General features: G+C 56.2%; 1 protein-coding gene across 4 annotated transcripts in view; it reads right to left on the bottom strand.

The window, feature by feature from the left end:
• Window positions 1-18,126, bottom strand: part of TXNRD2 (thioredoxin reductase 2) — a 49,371-nt gene that overhangs the window by 11,253 nt on the left and 19,992 nt on the right. For all 4 annotated transcript variants that reach the window (XM_080821534.1, XM_080821536.1, XM_080821535.1 and 1 more), the window contains exons 9-11: window positions 10,897-10,916; window positions 9,940-10,031; window positions 7,395-7,569 (exon numbers count right to left, since the gene is read on the bottom strand). In XM_080821534.1, the coding sequence (XP_080677660.1) occupies window positions 7,395-7,569; window positions 9,940-10,031; window positions 10,897-10,916 (287 nt within the window). The remainder of the gene's footprint in view (window positions 1-7,394; window positions 7,570-9,939; window positions 10,032-10,896; window positions 10,917-18,126) is intronic.

The raw sequence follows: 18,126 nt of genomic DNA, 5'->3' as shown, positions 1-18,126 counted from the left end.
GGACTGGAAGGGGCTGCACCTCAGCAAGGAAGGAGCTGGGCCCCGTAGGCAGGCCTGGTGGGGGTCTGCAGGGTGGGCCGAGAGTCTCTGCAGGTAGGGGACTCAGAGCTGAGCCCTCAGGCTCTGCCGGTTTTAGGGAGCAGGGCCTACAGCAGCTTGGCAGGCTCACGGTCTCCTGGCGATTGCTCCATGCTGAGGCTGGAGCATCCAAGGACAAAGCTGGCTGCCCACAGACTACTTTGCTCTGATGCTGGCCACACAGCACTCCTGCCTGACAGGTGCCGGGACACCAGGAGCATTTCCTTGGGCCTCGTGGTAACCATGGTAACCTTACACCTCAGAGATGTCAGTCTAACCACATACCAGATCTCAAGGAATATGGAGATAAATTTAAAAGGGGTAGCAGCAGCGAGGGTAGACAGAATACGCCCAAATTGTGGAAGGCCCTCCATCGAAGTTTCTGGCCACAGCCAGGATGTGGGCCTCACTGAGCAGACAACCTGGAGAGGGTCATGGAAGAGGGAGAGACATATCCCTCCGAGTTCTGCTGCCTTGTGCTCAGAGCAGAGTCCTGTCTCCCCACAGGGGCTGGGGGCCCGGGGAGATGGTGTGGGGCCCCCACTCAGCTCAGTTCTGGAGCCTCCGAGGAAGGCAGAGCACGGGTGCTCATGTGGGGACCCAGTGGCCAGCCACGCGAGAAGGGTGGCTCTGGCCCTGTGGACAATGTCCAGTCCGGGTCACGCTTACATGGCCAGAAGCAAGACCCAGGCAACATGCAAAGCTTTCTCCCTCACCATTTTCCTCTCATGCAAAAACAAAGGTAGGACTCCTCAGGTGACTGGGGGTGGGGGGGAAGACGGGCACCTCTGTGGCACCCTTCTCCCCATGTGCATCACCCTGTGTGTCGCACACAGTACTTTCCCACATCCCCGCGCAGGCCACTCGCTCCATGCCCTGGGGGATCTCTTGCTCCCTGGGGCCTTGGCTCTTTGGTACCCAGCTCAGGCTTGCTGAGTGCAGCTGAATGGCTCCCGGGCCTGGTTCCCGCATCTCTGCTCCCTGGACACCACCGGCATGGGGATGGCAGTTTGTCTGTGTTGGTTTAGTCCTTGGGACAGTCCTCAGAGGAAGGTCCGCCGACTAGGTGGGGCTTCCTGGGCCCAGGGTGGGGAGCTGTGCCTGGACGGTGGCCCCTTCTGGGGCTTGTTCCTTCCCTCTGACCAAAGTTTTAATTTCCATTTCTTTGACTGCCAGTATATTTACCAGTAAAACTAAGGACTTTGGGCCACATATTCAGTAGCTGTATTTCCTCTTGTGAACTGCCCATTCCTTGCCTTTTTAATTTCATTTATGTGTATCTCCACAACTTGATTGCCTTGCAAGAGCTTCTCACATGATAACCGAGTGACACTCATATTTACTGCAAACAACAAGGGTGTCAAGATTCCACAAACAAACATGTTCTCACTTCCTCCTCAGAGGCAGAGTCCAAACCAATGTGTGGATGGGTTCTTAGAGCTGCCTCTCTCACCAGGCTCAGCCTCCTCTGCTGAGTCCCTCTAAGTGACCCTGGTGTCACCAACATAAGACAGTCCTGGCATCCAGGACATCCTGGGGCCCTGAAGTGGTACAGAAAGCCGCATTCAGCCTAAGAGCTCCCGGGGCAGCTGGACCAGACCAGCACTCCTCTCACGGCCCCAGAGTCCCACCAGCTGCCGCTACTGGTCTGGGGAGGCAGACCGGCCCCCATGCTCACCAAGCCAGCTGGAGAAGGCTGGAGAAAGCTGAAGGTCAAAAACTCCCCAGATGGCAGTTTTGGTCCTTCCTACCTGCTCAGCTGGGCCCAGGGACACAGACAACTGGACATATGCCATTTCCTGGTCCTCTGTCTCCCGTTACAGGAAAACGGGCATTCCCTCCAATTTCACGCCTGTCTGGAGCACACGTTCCGACGAGTGAAGGGCAATCCATATAATGAGTTAAGATTTAAGTGCCAGCAGGAGTATGATAGGGCGAATGAGGGGCTCTGATCACACAGATGCAGGCGAGTGTCAGGAGGGTGGGGGTCCAGGAGACCGGACCAACAGCTTCACACAGGTTCACAGAGCACCCCTCCTGGCATCCCTCCTTGGGGGGAAACATCCATGGGCCCTCAGAGTCAGCCACTCCCCCTAGGCTGGCCTGTGGGTCACCCTGGGCCAGACATGGAAGGCAGAACTCACACCTTTGGCACCTCTAGTCAGATCCCTTGAGGCTCACCTTTTAAAAAGTTTATTATGTGTCTCTTGTCATCTTTGGGACTTTAGGTGAAAGGATAACAACAGCAAAGGGCTCCTTTTATTTTCTCAAATGGCCCCTTCTAAAATAGCCCCAGAACCCCAGTCTACAACCTTAGGGGCCCTGAGAACAGGGCAGAGGACCCAACCTGCTGCCCTGGGGTCCAGGTAGGGCTCAACGTTTGCTGAATGAATAAGTGAGCCTTACCATGACCTGAGCGCCTTAGTGTGACCTGAGGCTGGAGGCTTACTGTGACCACCAGCACCTGCCACTGCCCCCCAGGCCATCCTGAGGACACCTCTCACCACTGTCCCCTCCCCATGAGACACAACATGGGCCTTTCCCATTCAAGCCTGTGTGCAGCACCGACAACACATAAAATAAGCTCACATGGGCTCCTAAACCCCCACAGCCAGCCCTGGAACGTGGTGCAGTCTCCAGGCCCAGCGGCAGTTTGGTCCACGGGAACCCCCAGGAAGGGACACGTTCCCTGGTAGGTGGTAATTATTGCTGTAACAATTACAAATATCAATATAACCTTCCTGCTGGTTGACGGCTCCCAGTAGCACTTGCAAAATTTAGATAGTGCACATTAATGCAAAAACAAAACAAAACAAAAAAAGATGCCTATTTATCTTTATAACCATTTTCACTAAGACTTTCTTCTTTTTTTTTTTTAAAAACAACTTGCTTCCACTAAGTTCTAATCATAAATATTGAATCTGATTTGGTAAAAAGGCCATAAGTGCGAAGGTAGGCTGGTCTGGATCTGACGGTTGTGGGGGTCAAGGTGACCCTGGACAAGGGCAGGAGCCAGCTCGCCGGCCTGCACCGGTGCAGGGCTTCCCAGAGGGCAGAGGGCCACTCTGTGAGTGCAGAGGCTGTTTTCCCGCTGCCTTGCCTCTGCAATGGGTTGGTGCCACAGTGAGCCACAGCAGAGATGAATGACAGCCAAAGTCGACGGTGTTGGCTCACAAGCTGGGGTCCATCACCCAGGGCCACATGGTGTGGCAGGGAAAGGCCGTGGTCTCAGGCCCAGCCGCTTCCCTTGGCCTGTGGGAGGGGCCGACAGGAAGAACTCCCTGAACATCTCCTTTCCCTCCAAGAAAACACACCACATACACACACAGACTTGAGTCTCTCTTCACGTGGCTAGTTACAAGCTTGACGTTTAAACTGAAATAAAAAGGTGTTAGAATATGAGAGGCTCACAAGCAGAGCAGTGCTTCCCTTTCAGGCCTGGGGAGCTGAGAAAGGTGGGCCTTAGGTGACCCGGGGAGTCCACGTGTGGGAACCTGTCACAACCTGTTAGGTCGCTCTGAGGTCCTGCCCGGGAGGAACACAGCCGCATGCAGTTTCCTACAGCCACAGCATGACACGGCCCCAAAGAACAGGCCCAGTGGCCTTGGATTGGGCTTCTCTCAACAAGGTCACACCCACGCTCCAACTGCCAGTCCCTCTACAGCAGCCCTACGCCAGCCTGGGCTCCTCTCACGGCTATCAGGGGCACAGGGGCCTGGACTGCTTCATCCTTCTTGCTGGACTCAAGAGAACCCCCCTACACACACCCATGAATTCCCAGCCTCGGGGGCTCACTTCTGTTTTGCCTCCAGCTCCTAGTGCTGCTGCCCAGCACTCAGGGGTGGGGGGTGGGGAGACAGTCCACAAGGACTCGAAGGGGGTGTCTGTAGGATGGAGGAGACATCAGCTGAATGTACCTGAGCAAGGCGGTCCCCTGGAAACCAAAGCCAGAAGTCCCCGTGGTAGAGAGGGGAGACAGAGTCTGCAGCCCACCCTGGGCAGTTGCACTCTACTCCCCGGGTACCGCAGAACCCACCGCTGTCTCCACAGGTGCCACCACCTCCCCGGCTGTGGTCTATGGGTACACTCTGTGCAAGTGGGCTCTATAGGGAGGGGGGTCCTCAATATGGTGGTTGGATTAAAGCTGGAGAGCCGGAGTAGGGGGGCACCCAGGTGGCTTAGTCGGTGGAGCATCCAGGTCTTCAGCTCAGGTCATGATCTCAGGGTCGTGGGATCAAGCCCCCCGTCGGGCTCTGTGCTCAGCACAGAGTCTGCTTGTCCTTCTCCCTCTGCTCTTTCTACTGCCACCACCCCATGCTCTCTCTCCCAAATACATAAATAAGATTTAAAAACAAAAACAAAACCAAGAAACTAGAAAGCCGGGCCTCCAGCGCCTGCTGGCTCTCTTTATGCCATTTTAGAGGCTTGGAAGTTATCTGTGGGTTTCACACCCAGGTGGGCGATACCAATTTCCCTGCTAAGACAAAGTCCGAGGAAGAGGAAGTGGCTGATTCCTAATAGACCAAGGGGGCTGCTGAGGCATGGCCAGGACAGCCCTTCCTGGCATTCCAGGTGGTGGGAACACCAGCCGTCTGGGCCTTCTGACCGTGGGCAGGACTCTCGTGGCCCAGGGAAGGAAGCACCAATAGCGTCCACCCTTGCTGCGAGAGGGGGCCAGGAAACCTTCCAGGAGGCTAGAGATGCTGGGGGGCACAGGACAGTTTGAGCGGCCGGCTTTCCCAGGGCTTTGCTCCAGCGGCCCTCCGTCCGTCCAGCCTCGGAAACAAAGTCGAAGCTGAACCTCAGCTGAGCTCCAGCTGGGAAGTGATTCCATGCGCAGGTGTCCCGTCCATGTCCCTGTCCTGCCCCATCCTGCCCCTACTACCCCCTCCCACGGCCGCCCCTGATGGCTGAGGATTCAGGCCACAACTGGTTAACTGCACAGGGTGAATTCGAGCCCGTGGCGGGCGCAGGCTGACTGTCTTCACTCAGCACCGTAATCGGCACATCTGCAGACAGGAAATCCTCCTCACTGCGAGTTCCCAGTCTATTATCTGAGACACCTGGTGTGGGTGGGTGATTCAGAGACAAACAATGAGCCGGCCCCCTGCACAGCAATTAACTGCTTTAACTGCTAATGTGTTTAATCCACCACGTGGAGATCAAGGCTGGGCTGAGGAAGAGGCTCAGGAGTCCTCTCGGGCTTGCAGACTGCAGGGCCCTCCTCGCCATCCCTGCGCAGACCGTCCTCACCAGCTGTGACCGAGGTGCCAAGCACAAGTTTGGCCCCACGGAATCTCCTCGTGGCCCTTGCTATGTGTCCTCTGGACACGAGGGCCATCCCTCCCTCCTGTTTCTCACACACGTCAAAGTCCCGCTGGCGTGCAGGCAGCACTCGCTACTGGAGCAGGACCCGCGGTCCCAGAGCTATTTGCTGGGCCAGCCCTTGGGGCCCCGGGGGAGCTTTATTTTAACATCCTGGCCCACGGATCGTCCTTCATTGCAAGCAGAAACGATGCTTGGCTAAAGGCTTATCAGGGTACACCGGCAGAAAACATTCCCAGTTGTTAAACTGGGAAGTGGCTCCCGATTGTTTACAAAACCTGGCCCGGGAGCTTGCAGCAAAGTCAGCACATGCCCGTACAGCCCCAGGAGGCGTGCCAGAAACCGCCGCCGCCACCGCAGCGCCGCCTCGGGAAGCAAGGTCAAAGGCCAAGGACTGTGAAAAGCTTCCACCCCCAGCATCAATCACGTTGGGCAGACTGTCTGGGGGATGCTCTTTTTGAAAATACAGAAAATAAAACGGACTCCTGCAGAGGGGAGGGCAGGCATGTGCACCGGGGGCCCCACGTGTCACCCACCAGGGACCTGTCTGAAGCTGGGAGGATCTCGAGGCTTCCCCAGGGCACAGCCCCTTGCCCTCGGAGCTGCTGCTCTCAGCTCAGGCTTAGCGGACGGCATATTGGCATAGGCCTTTGCCTCTGTCCAACGGCGAGAGAAGGGATGTGGGTGTTTGGGGTCCCTGAGGTGTTATCAGGGGACAAAGGAAGAGGCTGGGGGTGCAGACGGGAGGGGAGAGACTTGCCACTGCACCTTTAAGAATGGACTTTAAGATAAATGTCAACTTACACTTCTGGACCTGAATAGTTATAGACTCTTTCACGGTGTTCACCAAAATAAACCTACTTCAATTTACTTTTATGAACTGAACAAGAGTATTTCCTGTGGCCGTTTACTAAGTTTGGGGCAAGAGGCACTAACTGAACTGCAAGGTGTTTTCCTTGCTCCTTAAACCTGCCCGTGTTGACCACACACAAGTGAAGGGCTCCGACTCCCTCAGAGTTTATCTCATGGTCTGATTCCAAGCGTTCTGAGGACTCAGGAAAACCAGAGAGGCTTCTCAGAAGCACTGCTCTGTGACGCAGCCCAGCTCTGCCCGGGAGCCTCCCCGCAGGGGATGCCGGGACCAGGCCAACCAGGTCCTGACAGACGCTGACATGACGGCCCCTCTGAGCACTCAGTAAACATTTGATAAACCAACATGGGGGTGGCTGAGGATTCTGACAGTTACACAGTTCCGAGCCCGGGCTCACGGAGGAGGGACAATGGACCAGGCTCAGTGCAGAAAGACCCTGGTGAACGGGAAATAGCGCACAGGGCCAGACCCCACTCACAGCCACAGGCAGGTTCACGATGGACACTCTGAGCTCTCTGCTCTTCCCGCCTGGCTCCTGGCCAGGGCACCTTTCCTCAGAGCCCATGTCCCTTCCCTCAGACCAGCTGAGGCCCAGGCCCTGGGCAGGTGTCTCCCTACTGCATCACCACTCTCCATCCTGCTCCCTTACGGTGCAGGGAGGAGCCAGCCCGGGAGGGAGTGCGTCCAGCAATGTCAGCAATGGGCTAATTCTGTCCAGCCATGCTTGCTCAACTTTCGCCCCCCTCTCCCCATAGAAAGCTAGACCCACACCTCTCAGAGAATGGGAGGATGAGAACACAACCACGTGTGGGTGAGCTGCCTTCCAAGCCATGTGCAGCAGAGGAAGGCCCAAGGCCTCGGCCCTATCACTGACGCCATCTTGGGAGATCTGCAAAGTGTGGTTTCCACAAAAGCCAGTGAGGCATTTACTCCTGCGGAGCTCAAACCATCCACTGGATGGAAACACTTCCACGGGCTATTCTGATGGCCTAAGAGGTGTGCTGTGACAGCTGGCCCACCTGAAAGCCAGCAGGACGAGGGGAGCCCTAGAGACAGCAGGAAGGGGGAGGCGATGCTGCTGGTCTCCATGTGGCTCACATGTGGCTTGGCGCGCCCTTACCTATGGCCCACAGAACGGTGTTGAAGGTGCCCGTGTCCTCCTTGCCAGAGCTGAGGTCCTCCCAGGTAACCTGGAGCTGGCCATCTGGGAGCCTCCGCACTCTGGAGGGGGTACAGCCTCTCAGGAACCGGGTGCCTTGAGACGCCATGTACTCCGTGACCAAGGAAGACATTTGCTGCAAAGCATAAGAGATGTGCTGTGAGGCCCGGGTGGCAGTGAGAACGTCCACTCCTAATGACTGTGGGAGGAAAGGACATGGTCTCCTGCCTGCTTGAAAAAGCCCTAAAGGAGCCCAAGAAAGGTCCATTCAAAGGGAAAGGTCCAAGGCCCCCCGGCTGCCAAGTGGCTTCTGTCCACCCCCACTTCTGGGTCTCCTTGTTCTCTGTGGAACTGAGGGCTGAGCTGGGAGAACACCTGATGCCAGCTCCAAATCCGAGAACCTGGGGCCCTTGGGTTAGGACGCACTTGACCTTCAGGGTCTTCTCTACATGCCAATTAACTAAGTCTTCACTGAAAACAGTGACAGAGAAGCACCCCTTTCCCCTGGGGGCTCTGGCCTGGCTGAACGAGATGACACTTGGCTCCATTCCTGCCACCACTGCCAAATGCTGTCACCTCCTCTGCCTCTGGGGAGTTGGGACAGTAGGTGGGCCCCTCTGCTCCCCACCAAGATATACAAGGTAGCAGGCATGGTGGGGGTGGGTGGAGGTAGACCCAGACATCTGCAGAGAGGGCTCCCTCCTCCCAGCCTCGGAGGCTCTGTACCCCCTGGCTGCAGATGGGGGCTCAGCTCCTGGGGCCGCTGCGGGGGGGTGGCAGGGCTTGCGCTAGCCAGAGGCCCAGTCAGACACAGCTTCCTCTTTGAAGAGAAAATAAAAGCCACTGTTTAAATCCTCCAGTGCCTGCTCATATACAGACATACACCATGAGGAGCCCTGCCTGTTCAGGACTGTCACATGAGTCACGGGAACACAAGTGTAGGCGGCTCCTCCCTCTGGACTCCTGACGAGCCTGGAGTCTCTGTCGCAGTCCGTGGGGGGAACTACTGAGCCCAACTGAGCCACGTGGCCAGACCATGTGCCTGCCACCAGGGCTGCACATCCTTCTGAGGCAGGGCCTGGGTCACCTGGCCTCCCCACTGTGCCCCCCATGTCCCAGGGCATCCCCTCTAGTCGGTCTCCAACTTCTGCCTGGGCTGGAAGGCCAGTCTTCTGAGTGGTCCCTGTCCCTACGGGCCCCCCTACTTCTCAGGCCTTGTCCTTCTCGGTGTCCTACAGCGTGGCCTCATGTGGCTCCTGTCTGGTTTGCGCCTGGCGAACTCCACCCGTGGCCCAAGGCACCGAGACCTTCCCAGAGGTTGCCGTCTGGCCTGGCTAGCTCAGTCGGTTAAGGGTCTGCATTTAGCTCAGGTCATGATCCCAAAGTCCTGAGATCAAATCTCGCATCGGGCTCCTCGCTCAGGGGAGAGGCTCCTTCTCCCTCTGCCTGCCATTCTCCCTACTCATTTGCTCTTTCTCTTTCTCTCTGACAAAATCTAAGAAAGCAAGCAAGCAAGCAAGCAAGTACGGCCCCACACAGCATATACAGCATCCGCTGGGTGGGCTGGGGCTGGAGGCTGGACATGGCAGGCCCACTGCTTCCCCACCCCTGCAAGAGCTCACAAGGCCGGACAGCACAGACGGACAGGGGTCCGTCTTCCTTCTTAGGCATGTGAGAGGACATTTTGACATCTTGACAGTGACAGCCCTAGACTTGGGTTTTAACAGGTGACTTTTCCTTGAAGAACTTTAGTTCAAACAAACAGGCAAACAAACAGCAAACTACGTGCCCCTGACATGGATGCCTCTGCCATCATCAGGGGCATCTATGGCCCTAACGCGGGTCAGGACAACCGGTACTCTTCAGACCCGCAGGGTGGCCCTCTGAGCTCCTGCCATGTGGCTGTCAGGAGTGGCCAACTGACAGGCAGGCCGTGAGAGGAGCTGGCCCCATGCAGTGGACAGGACGTGGAACTGGCGGGGCCTCAGAGACTGCGTGGGACACTCTGAGCACTCAGGGTGGCCGTCGGCCAGGACAGCCACCAAGCGCTCATCCTGACTCATACATTCCCTCTTTTCTGCCACCTCCTGAGGCTCCCACGGTCTTACCAGTCTGGCACCTGCTTCCCGACCTGGTGCTGTCCCCATGGAGGTGGCACCCTGCTCAGACACCGGAGGAGCTCAGCAGGGGAGACGGGGGACAGCGCACTAGCCGCCACATTCTTTCTCCTTTCTAATGGAGGGAATAGAAGAGTTGACCCAACCTTGTGGTCCATGAGGCTGGCCTGCCATGCCCACCAATGTCCCTTCAATCTGGGGGGACGCTGCCACACATTCCATGAGCCAGCCCCTCCTTCCACACTCTGGCAGGTGTTTTCTCTTTCAGGAACAATCTCCTCACTCAACACAAGAGCCAGTTTTGAAAGACTGAGACCTCACTCCCAGACCACAACTGCACCCGCCTGGGAGAGAGCGCAGGGTGGGAGCTGGGGCATCCGCGGCCATACCTGGTCAAAGCCCCGGAGGGGGATGCTTCTTATCATGACGGTGGTGTCCAATCCGAGACCAGTGAGGAAGCCAGCACACTCCAGGGCCACGTCTGCCAGAGGCTAAGGAATGCTAATGGATCGTGACATCAGGAGCCAAGGGACAGAGAGGGCACCAGGCAGCAGGAAGGATTCTGGGAAAGCAGCAGCTGTGGTCAGACACCCCCAGTGCTCTGGCCAGCCACCCACTCCCCCACAATCTCCAGTCAGCCTGGAAGAGGCTCCCAACACAAGCCACAAAGACCCCCTCCCACACCCCGACCTCGTAAACACGTGTCCAAAGTGAGGAGGGGACTCTGAGAGCCATGGCACGGGGGCACCCTCCAGCACCCAGGGCCAGGTGGCTTCTGCCTCCATGGGGCATCTGTCCAGGCTCCTTGAAATTTAATGTCAGCCTTTGGTGCCAGGACCCCCAAGGTGTCCAAGTAGCAACAGAAGGGAAGAGTGTCCTTCATGAAGAAATGGAAGAGCTGCCTTCGAACCCGGCTCCCAGCTAGCAGTCCCAGCTTTCCCCTTCCCTCAGCTATCCCCTCTCCTGACCTCAGATCCTCCCATGGCTCCTCCCTGGAGCCTCTCTGGTGTTACTGCTCCATCTGAAGGAACAGGCCCGGATGGGACTGCTCTCCAGGGAGCACCACCTGCCTCACGGCTGTGTCCAGCTGCCTTGAAGGGCTCAGGCGTCACAGTGTGCAGCTCAGGAAATGCCTCCAGGAAGCCCTAGCCTCAAAGGTCAGCCTCAAATTGTCCCCTGGGTACAGGTCATCTGCCCTGAGTGGCCCTGGAAACGTCTGACTCCAGGCGGCAGACAGTCCTCCCTGCTGGAAGGGAGGGCCATGGGGGAGGGGCTGTAGGAACCGGGCGTCCCCTCTCAGGCCTGTGAGCACAGCCGGCTGTCACCTGCATGCCGGCAAAGGATACAGCTGGCCCCAACCACCAACCTGTTAGAGGAAAGGACACAAAGGGAAAGAATGGTGAGTTCCATACGTGGCTCACCATGGCCCCCGTGCAGCTGTCCTGAATATGGCCTCTGCCGGGGGGACAGGGCCCTTGAGCTTCCCTGCAAGGTGCCTGGTCAGCTGATATGTCACTGTTGATGAATCAGCTGAGGCTCACTGTTCAAACAGGTAGTCCCAAGGTACAAAACCCACTTCCCAGAGGCTCTGACTATGAGATAAATGACAAACACAGTGTCACTGAATCAGAAAATTGCCAGGTGGTGAAGGATGTGAGTGGTCAGTGACAGAATAGCCCATGTCCTGCGAGAGATCCCAGGGGTGCGACCGATGTGGAGTCCACGGGTGTGTGGAGGAAAAGCCCAGTGGAACAAGGGGAATGGTTTTCCTTCTGTCCTAATGTAAACTCCGCCATGGGGTTCCCTCCGGATCTTCGGTGGCAGACATGCTCTGCAGGATGGGGAGGGCACCAGACAGTAGGGAGGATTCTGGGAAAGCAGTGGCTATGGTCAGAACATCCTTGGACTATGGAAGGCCAGGCTGTCCAGCCCCACCCCACATGGGCCAGGGCCAGGAGGGCCAGCTCCCTGGAGCAAAGATGAGGACACCTGGGGGCAGCGGGAGACATAGGACACTGGGACTCAGAAGAGTCATTTAAAATATCTACCCTAGTAGCATAAGCCCTCTCTTGTGATTCAGCTCCACTCTGCATATGTGAACACACATGCACACCAGCACACACACACACACACACACACACACACACACACACATGCGCACAGCCTAACACAGACCGAAAATTCCCGGCCCGGGTGGCAACATGTGGGTGGGCTTGTCAGATCACCCCTTCAGCCTTTGAACAAGAGGAGGTGATGTAAGGACGGATAAGCCCAATGTCAGCACTAATCCCGGCAGGTACTAATGATATAATTCCATTTCAAAAAGCAGTCTATCCCGTGGAATACTGCCGCAGGTGCCCCGCGGGAGGCAACTGGCACACGGCTTCCTCTCGGGGGCCAGGGACAGAACTGGGCTGGAGTCATGCTCGGGGCGAGTGAACAGAGCTCACCGCATGAGAAAGTTGAGAAGAACACGAGGCCCCGCAGCTGGCAGGAGCATGGAGACGCATTCAGTGTCCCATATGGGCCTGGCAATGTCTAAGAAACAGACACGGTGGTGTTCTCGCGCATCCACATGTGGATGTGGCCAGGTAGGTCTCTGAGGAGGGACGTTTTCAAAATGACACAATCTAACTTCTTTTGTGCTTGATGGATGCAGTGAGAAGCACAAGCTTTCCTCTAAGATGTGAAAGCGACAGCCACATCATGCTGTCGTGTGACGTGGGCCACAGGGGCTCCCCTCTGTTGGACAACGGGGCTGTCCTGGCCTCTGGGACGTGGGCCCTCCAGCAGGAGCTAGCCAGCTGCCAGCTATAGCCTGTAGGACATCTCCAGACCCTTGTGTCACACTGCTAAGGATGCGGGAGGGCAGTCTCCGGATTTTGGCATGACTGCTTTGTTTCTGCTGCCCCCTGGTCCCTCGCCATTTCTTGCCCTGTGTGGTTGGCAAGCCGGACAGGGAGGTAGGCAGGCGGCCACGCAGATGCGGGACCCCCAGATCCCCCTACCCCGGAGCCATCTCAGCGCTCTGGGCCTCCCATTCTCACCTCCTGGTCATGGGGACCCACCCTTCTCAGGCTACCAGCTCTGAGCTGCCAACAGAGGGCACATCTGGGAGGAGGCTGGTGCCAGCCAGCTCAGCCACTCCAAAGTGGGTGCCCTTGACTGCATGTGTAGAGCTCAAATCTCATAAACAAACACACGTCCTGCCTTCTGGAAGGTAATTTGAGGTCTCTTCTTGTCTTTGTGAGCAAGGATTATCAGTAATACTGGTTTACACTCCACCCTACCCCCAATTTGTCAAATGGTCATTATTCTTTGCAGAACATAGGCTCCGAGAATTCAGAAAGCTCCCTTCAAATGAGCTGAAGTAGGAAAATGCCAGAGCAAAGACAGGCAGACTCTGGAGTCTCTAGATCACGAGAGGTAGGGAGGGCCAGAAGAGGGGCTCTGGTGTTTTTTGTTTTTTTTTTTTTTTTTTTTTTTTGTAGCCTTGAAACTGCACACAAATTCCTCTGGCGGCTGAGAGGACTCCTGGCCAGGAAGGTGGCCTGGGAACAACGGGGCCGAGGCCAGCTGCTAAGGTGCAGGGACCAGTGCCAGCCTTGGCCCGCCACAGGACAGGGGTGCTGGCAGCAGCAGAAGTCAGGACCAGCTTGTCAGGTCCGGGGTGGAAGGGCCCGAGTGAGCCTCCGCAGGGTGGAAACCCTCACCTTGTCACTACATTAAGAGACCCGGACACAAGGGCACTGGCCCATGTGGGCAGTCACCACCCTCCATCCTGGGAGCCCCTGATGCGATCATACATGCGTTCTGGGCAACCCTGCTGTCTGTGCCCTTCGGTGTGCAAACATTTCATGCGAAGCTGTAACAACCGTGGGATTAGCCTAATCACAGGGCAGGCTTTCTTGTTCAAAATCTGAATGGGGGAGGAAGCAGAAACAAAAGCCTTAATTCAGACCTGCGAAGTCCCAGCTTAAAGAGCCCTCCACCTGCCTCTCGAGTCTGAAGGCCCCTGATCCGCTCCCCAAAGGGGAACACCCACACAAAGTGAGGGCCTCACAGCGGGCACCTGGCTCCTTGGCAGCCCCACCAGTGCAGGAAATGCCAGGCGGGCTGCCGAGCGCAGGTGCCCCGGGAAGGCCACGGGCACGGGGCAAGGCCTCCTCCCCAGTGGGGGCTAACTCCAGGCTTGCCTGGGATCTGCCAGCCCCATCCCACCTATTGGGGTCTGACACTGGGCCCACCTGCGCCCAGCTAGAGCCTCTCTGTTTGGCCTCATAACAATGACACCCCGGGTTGGTGTTTTCCTTGTTGTCTTCCTCCCGGCAGCCCTCGACACACCAGGGAGAGATCTTTACGGGCTGGTAGCCAAGTTGCAGGCAGAGGGCCCGTCTCCCTTTTGCTGGACACAAGGTGTCACACCAAATGAACATGGGTATTAAGCAGGAAATGAGAAAATTCACACCAAGGAGTTTTTCTAACCCAACGGCTGTGGTTCTTTGCAGGATAAAATTTTTATCCTTCCCTTTTGTGCTCAGGGAAAAAGAAGAATGGTCATAATACCTAATCAGCTTCCAGACTTGAAATAAGGGTCCCCCCCCCAAAAAAAATGCTCTTTCTGGGACCAGGTCTGACAGGTAGTATAAAATCAGCCTGAGTTAAAGAAACGCCCTGCTGCACAGAGCTCTGGGCCGCAAGGACAGAGCAGCTGTGGAAGAGAGGACACTCCTGGGCCGGCAACTGGGAAGAGTGGTGTGTCAGGCCAACGTGGGGGAAGAGCTGCCCCAGGTAGCTCTGGTCTCATTCAAGTCCTCTGCTGTCAGAGAAAAGTGATGGCACTGGGGTCACCCCCAAGCTACCAGCTCAGAGCCCAGCTGTGCAGAGAGCTAGCCTGCAGACCTGGAGTGAACCCCAGGCGGGTGTGCTGACCGGCTGGGCTGGGGAGCTAAGGGGGCGTGGAGCAGAGTGACCCCGGTTCCCCACCCTTAGGGCACCTAAACAGTTACAGGGGGTAGAGACCTGAGGATCCTGGCCCGGGGAAGGTTGGGAGGCCAGGCCCAGGTCCCAGCCAGGATGCCCAGGCCCAGAAGGCGTGGAAGAGGTGGCCCTCCAGCTGAGTGAGCCAAGATCACCAGGCCATGGGATCAAATGTTGAGCCGATATCCTCTGGCCTGCCTCCTTGTAGGCACTGTGGGGAGCTGGCCTACCTTTCTCCCTTCCACCCTCCCTCCACCCGCCGGGGAGTCGCCGGGCTGGACATCTGGGACACGCAGATGCTGTCTCTAAGCCTCCCCATGAAAGGCAGCGCACTCCCTTTGCACCCCCACTTCCTCCCCTGGTGGTCGATAATTTCTGGAAGTGACCATTATTCCCCTGATTGTTACTTCTGAAGGGGCTCCTGCTACCTGCCCAGGGGACCCTGTTCTTCCCCCAGAATCTTTCTTACTTCTTCAACCTGTGCCAGCCACAAAGCTGGCATTCGGGTGGCCAAGGCTGAGTAGATGCCAATCTTGTGGTCCCACCTCGGGCCGAGGGTGTGGCTCCAAGGGTCTGGGGCACCAGGGCTCCCCCCAGCCCCAGCCTGGCCTCCGAGGGCCCTGCTCACAGACTTGGGAGCTCACGCTGCATACAGTGGAGGTTTCCATACATGATCTGTCACCTCGGGGTGCCAAGCTGGGCACCCAGCCATGTTGTGAAGACTGTTTCATTCTTCCCAATAGCCGGGCTTGGGCTTCATCATCCCCTCTCTGCCATCTGTCTAGCCCTGGGCTCCCCAGGCCTGGATTCAAGCAAAGCAAGACAGTGGGGAGGGGCTCCTCACATGTCTGGGAGGCTCAACACCTCTGTGGCCACTGGGGTCTGTGCCTCGAGGGGACAAAGATGTGGAACAACCACGGGAGGCTGAAGGGCTATGGGCCCCACCGAGGGCTACTGGCCCCTGTGCTCCACTTGGATGTACCCCAAAAGGTCTTGATGCTGCCCATGCCCCATCAAGGGAAGGGATGGAGGGAGGAAAGCCCATGTGCATGCTGCAGAGCACACAAGGGACACAGGGCCAGCCATGCCCCTCGGGAACCTCTGATGGGGTCGTGGGGAGCTGGCTGGTAGGGACCGCACTCGCTGGGGGCCCTCCACCACCAGCCACGCCTCCCGACGGGACCCAGTGGAGATGCCCCACCCGCTACAGGAGGCACGACAGGGCTGGGGGGCCAGCCCTCAGGTCCATATTAATTTCAGCTCCATTTTAAAGGCGAGTTAAAATAAACACAGGGAATATTTATAAGGCAAATAAATCTGGCAGAAACAGCCCCTCCAAGTGTGAGTGGAGGCCTCCCCCTCAGCCCCAGCCCAAGCTGATAAAATACAGAAATGCTACTGTAGACCCTCCGGGCTTATTTTGACTGCAGGAGAGGAATGCAGCATGTAAACAGTGCCTCCCATATCACACTGTTACAACTTGCATTAACGGCACCGGACAAAAGCCGCATTTTCACAGAAGCATCGTACAGGGATATATCTCCAGCTTAATTTTTAAAAAAAACCATTTCCTCACATAAATCATGCTCAGAACGAAACGGGTGACTGATACATTGCAAACACTTTTTTTCCTTCAACAATAACATACCTAGATTCCTTCTAAACGAAAGAGCTTTTTTTTCTTTAAAAAAAAAAAAATCTTCTAAATGTTTTTTTTCTGAAGAAAATAAACACAGTGCTTGCTCTCCCGGCCGAAAGATCTGGGGTGGTGTCTTCCCCGCCTGGCTGCCCTGGCTGTAAGGTTGCGGAGGAAGGGCCCGGGCCCTGGGCCACCGCGCTGAGCACCGGTGGCACCTGGCGCGCCTGGGCCTCCCAACCTCCCCAGCCCAAGTTATGGCCCAGGCCAGCCTCTCTGCACACCCAGCCTCCTGTGAGCAGTGGCTCGAGAGGCGATCACTGCAAACTGACCCCTTCCTGGACACGGAGATGGGAAAATAGCAAACAAAGGAAATAACAGAAGATATAGGAACTAATTTGACAGAAGACCGGGATTCAGCAAATGTTGGCCTTTGGTTACAGGCCGAGGTGACCGAAGTGCACGGGGGCCTCAGACAGGACCCACGCTCTGGTGGCAGCTGGAGCTGTCTGAAGCAAGGCTGGAGGACCACTATGGAGAGGCTGGCAGAACGGGTCTACACTCCACCCACAGGAATCAGTGCAAAAGAAAACTGAGAAGATCTGAGGCCAGTGCCAGGCACTTGGGCCAGTGATACAGGAAAGTCAGAGTCAGAAGCCAGAGCGGGACTGGACTCCACTCAGGGACGGAGCTTTCACACTGGCTTGTGGGGCTGTTGGTCAGTGACACCGGAACTGTGGCAGCCCGGGTGCCACCCCACCATGCCACCCCATACCACACATGTCATGACACACCATACCACACCACACCACCGTGCCATACCACGCCACACCAAACATGAACTGCCAACACCCCAAGGACGCAGAGGAAAATCCGACCTATGGAAGCCCAGAGGAAAACACAGGGGCTCTTTTTCAAAAGCTATCTTGGGGGTGGAGCAGGCCTTCCTGAACACGCAATAAATCTAAAAGCCATTAAGTGTAAAGAAAGATCTAAGGTAGGTTAGGAAAAAAATAAAATAAAAAATAAAAAACCATTTGTACACCACACAAGTGAAATGACATGACAAGCCAAGAAAATGTGCGATCAAAATGGCCTGAGATTATAGCCCTAGCCCGCGAAACAGCTGGAAGATAAGGAACAGATAAGAAAAAAGAAAAACTAGATAGAAAGTAGGCCACAGACCAAGCTGACAACACACACACACACACACACACACACACACTCACAGACACACTCAGTTTTAAACGGCTAGTAAATACATGAAACGACCACTAAAAATAGCAAGTGCAAATAGACTCAAGTCACATTTAACCCCTTAGCGAGCTAAAGATAAAAGAACAGATAACCCAGATGGTTCAGCATCAAGGAAAAAAGCGATCAGTGTCACAGCATGAAAATTACGAACTTCTGTATGAAATAATATCACCAAGTAAAAAGAGAAAGCACAGCCTGGGGAGCCAGTGGAATGAGACAGAGAGATCCAAGCCAGCGTGAGCTTGACCACACTCACTGGAGGGACCACGCATGCCTTGGGCAGAAACAACTGCCATTTACCCCCACCCCTAGAGCAGGAGTAAACAGGAGTCCCTTCCCATTTCCCCGCTCATGAAAAAGCTGATGGCCCAGTCCCGTTAGGGGGAAGTGGGGAGCAGGTGGAGGTGTGCCTGGAAATGGGAGACAGCCCACCAGGAGGGAGCACCTGCTAGCAGGACGTGGGAAGCCCTGTACCTGGGTTCTCTGCTTACAGAACAACCCCCCACCGACAGGTATGTAGAACACGTAAGAAGCATTATGCCAGAAGATAAGATGCACACCAAAGGTGTTCACTGCAGCATTTCGTAACACCGACAAAAAGAGCCTAGTGAGACACTCATGTAGTGGTGGGAAGATAAACTACAGCACATCCACTCAAGGGAATCAAGCCCTGACCCCAGCCAGAGATGCCTCTGGAAGTGGG

The sequence above is a fragment of the Martes martes genome, assembly GCF_963455335.1.
Source record: "Martes martes genome assembly, chromosome: 13".
Classification (NCBI taxonomy): Eukaryota; Metazoa; Chordata; class Mammalia; order Carnivora; family Mustelidae; genus Martes; species Martes martes.
The sequence above is the reverse complement of the archived record's forward strand: the minus strand, read 5'-3'. Positions and strand labels throughout refer to the sequence as shown.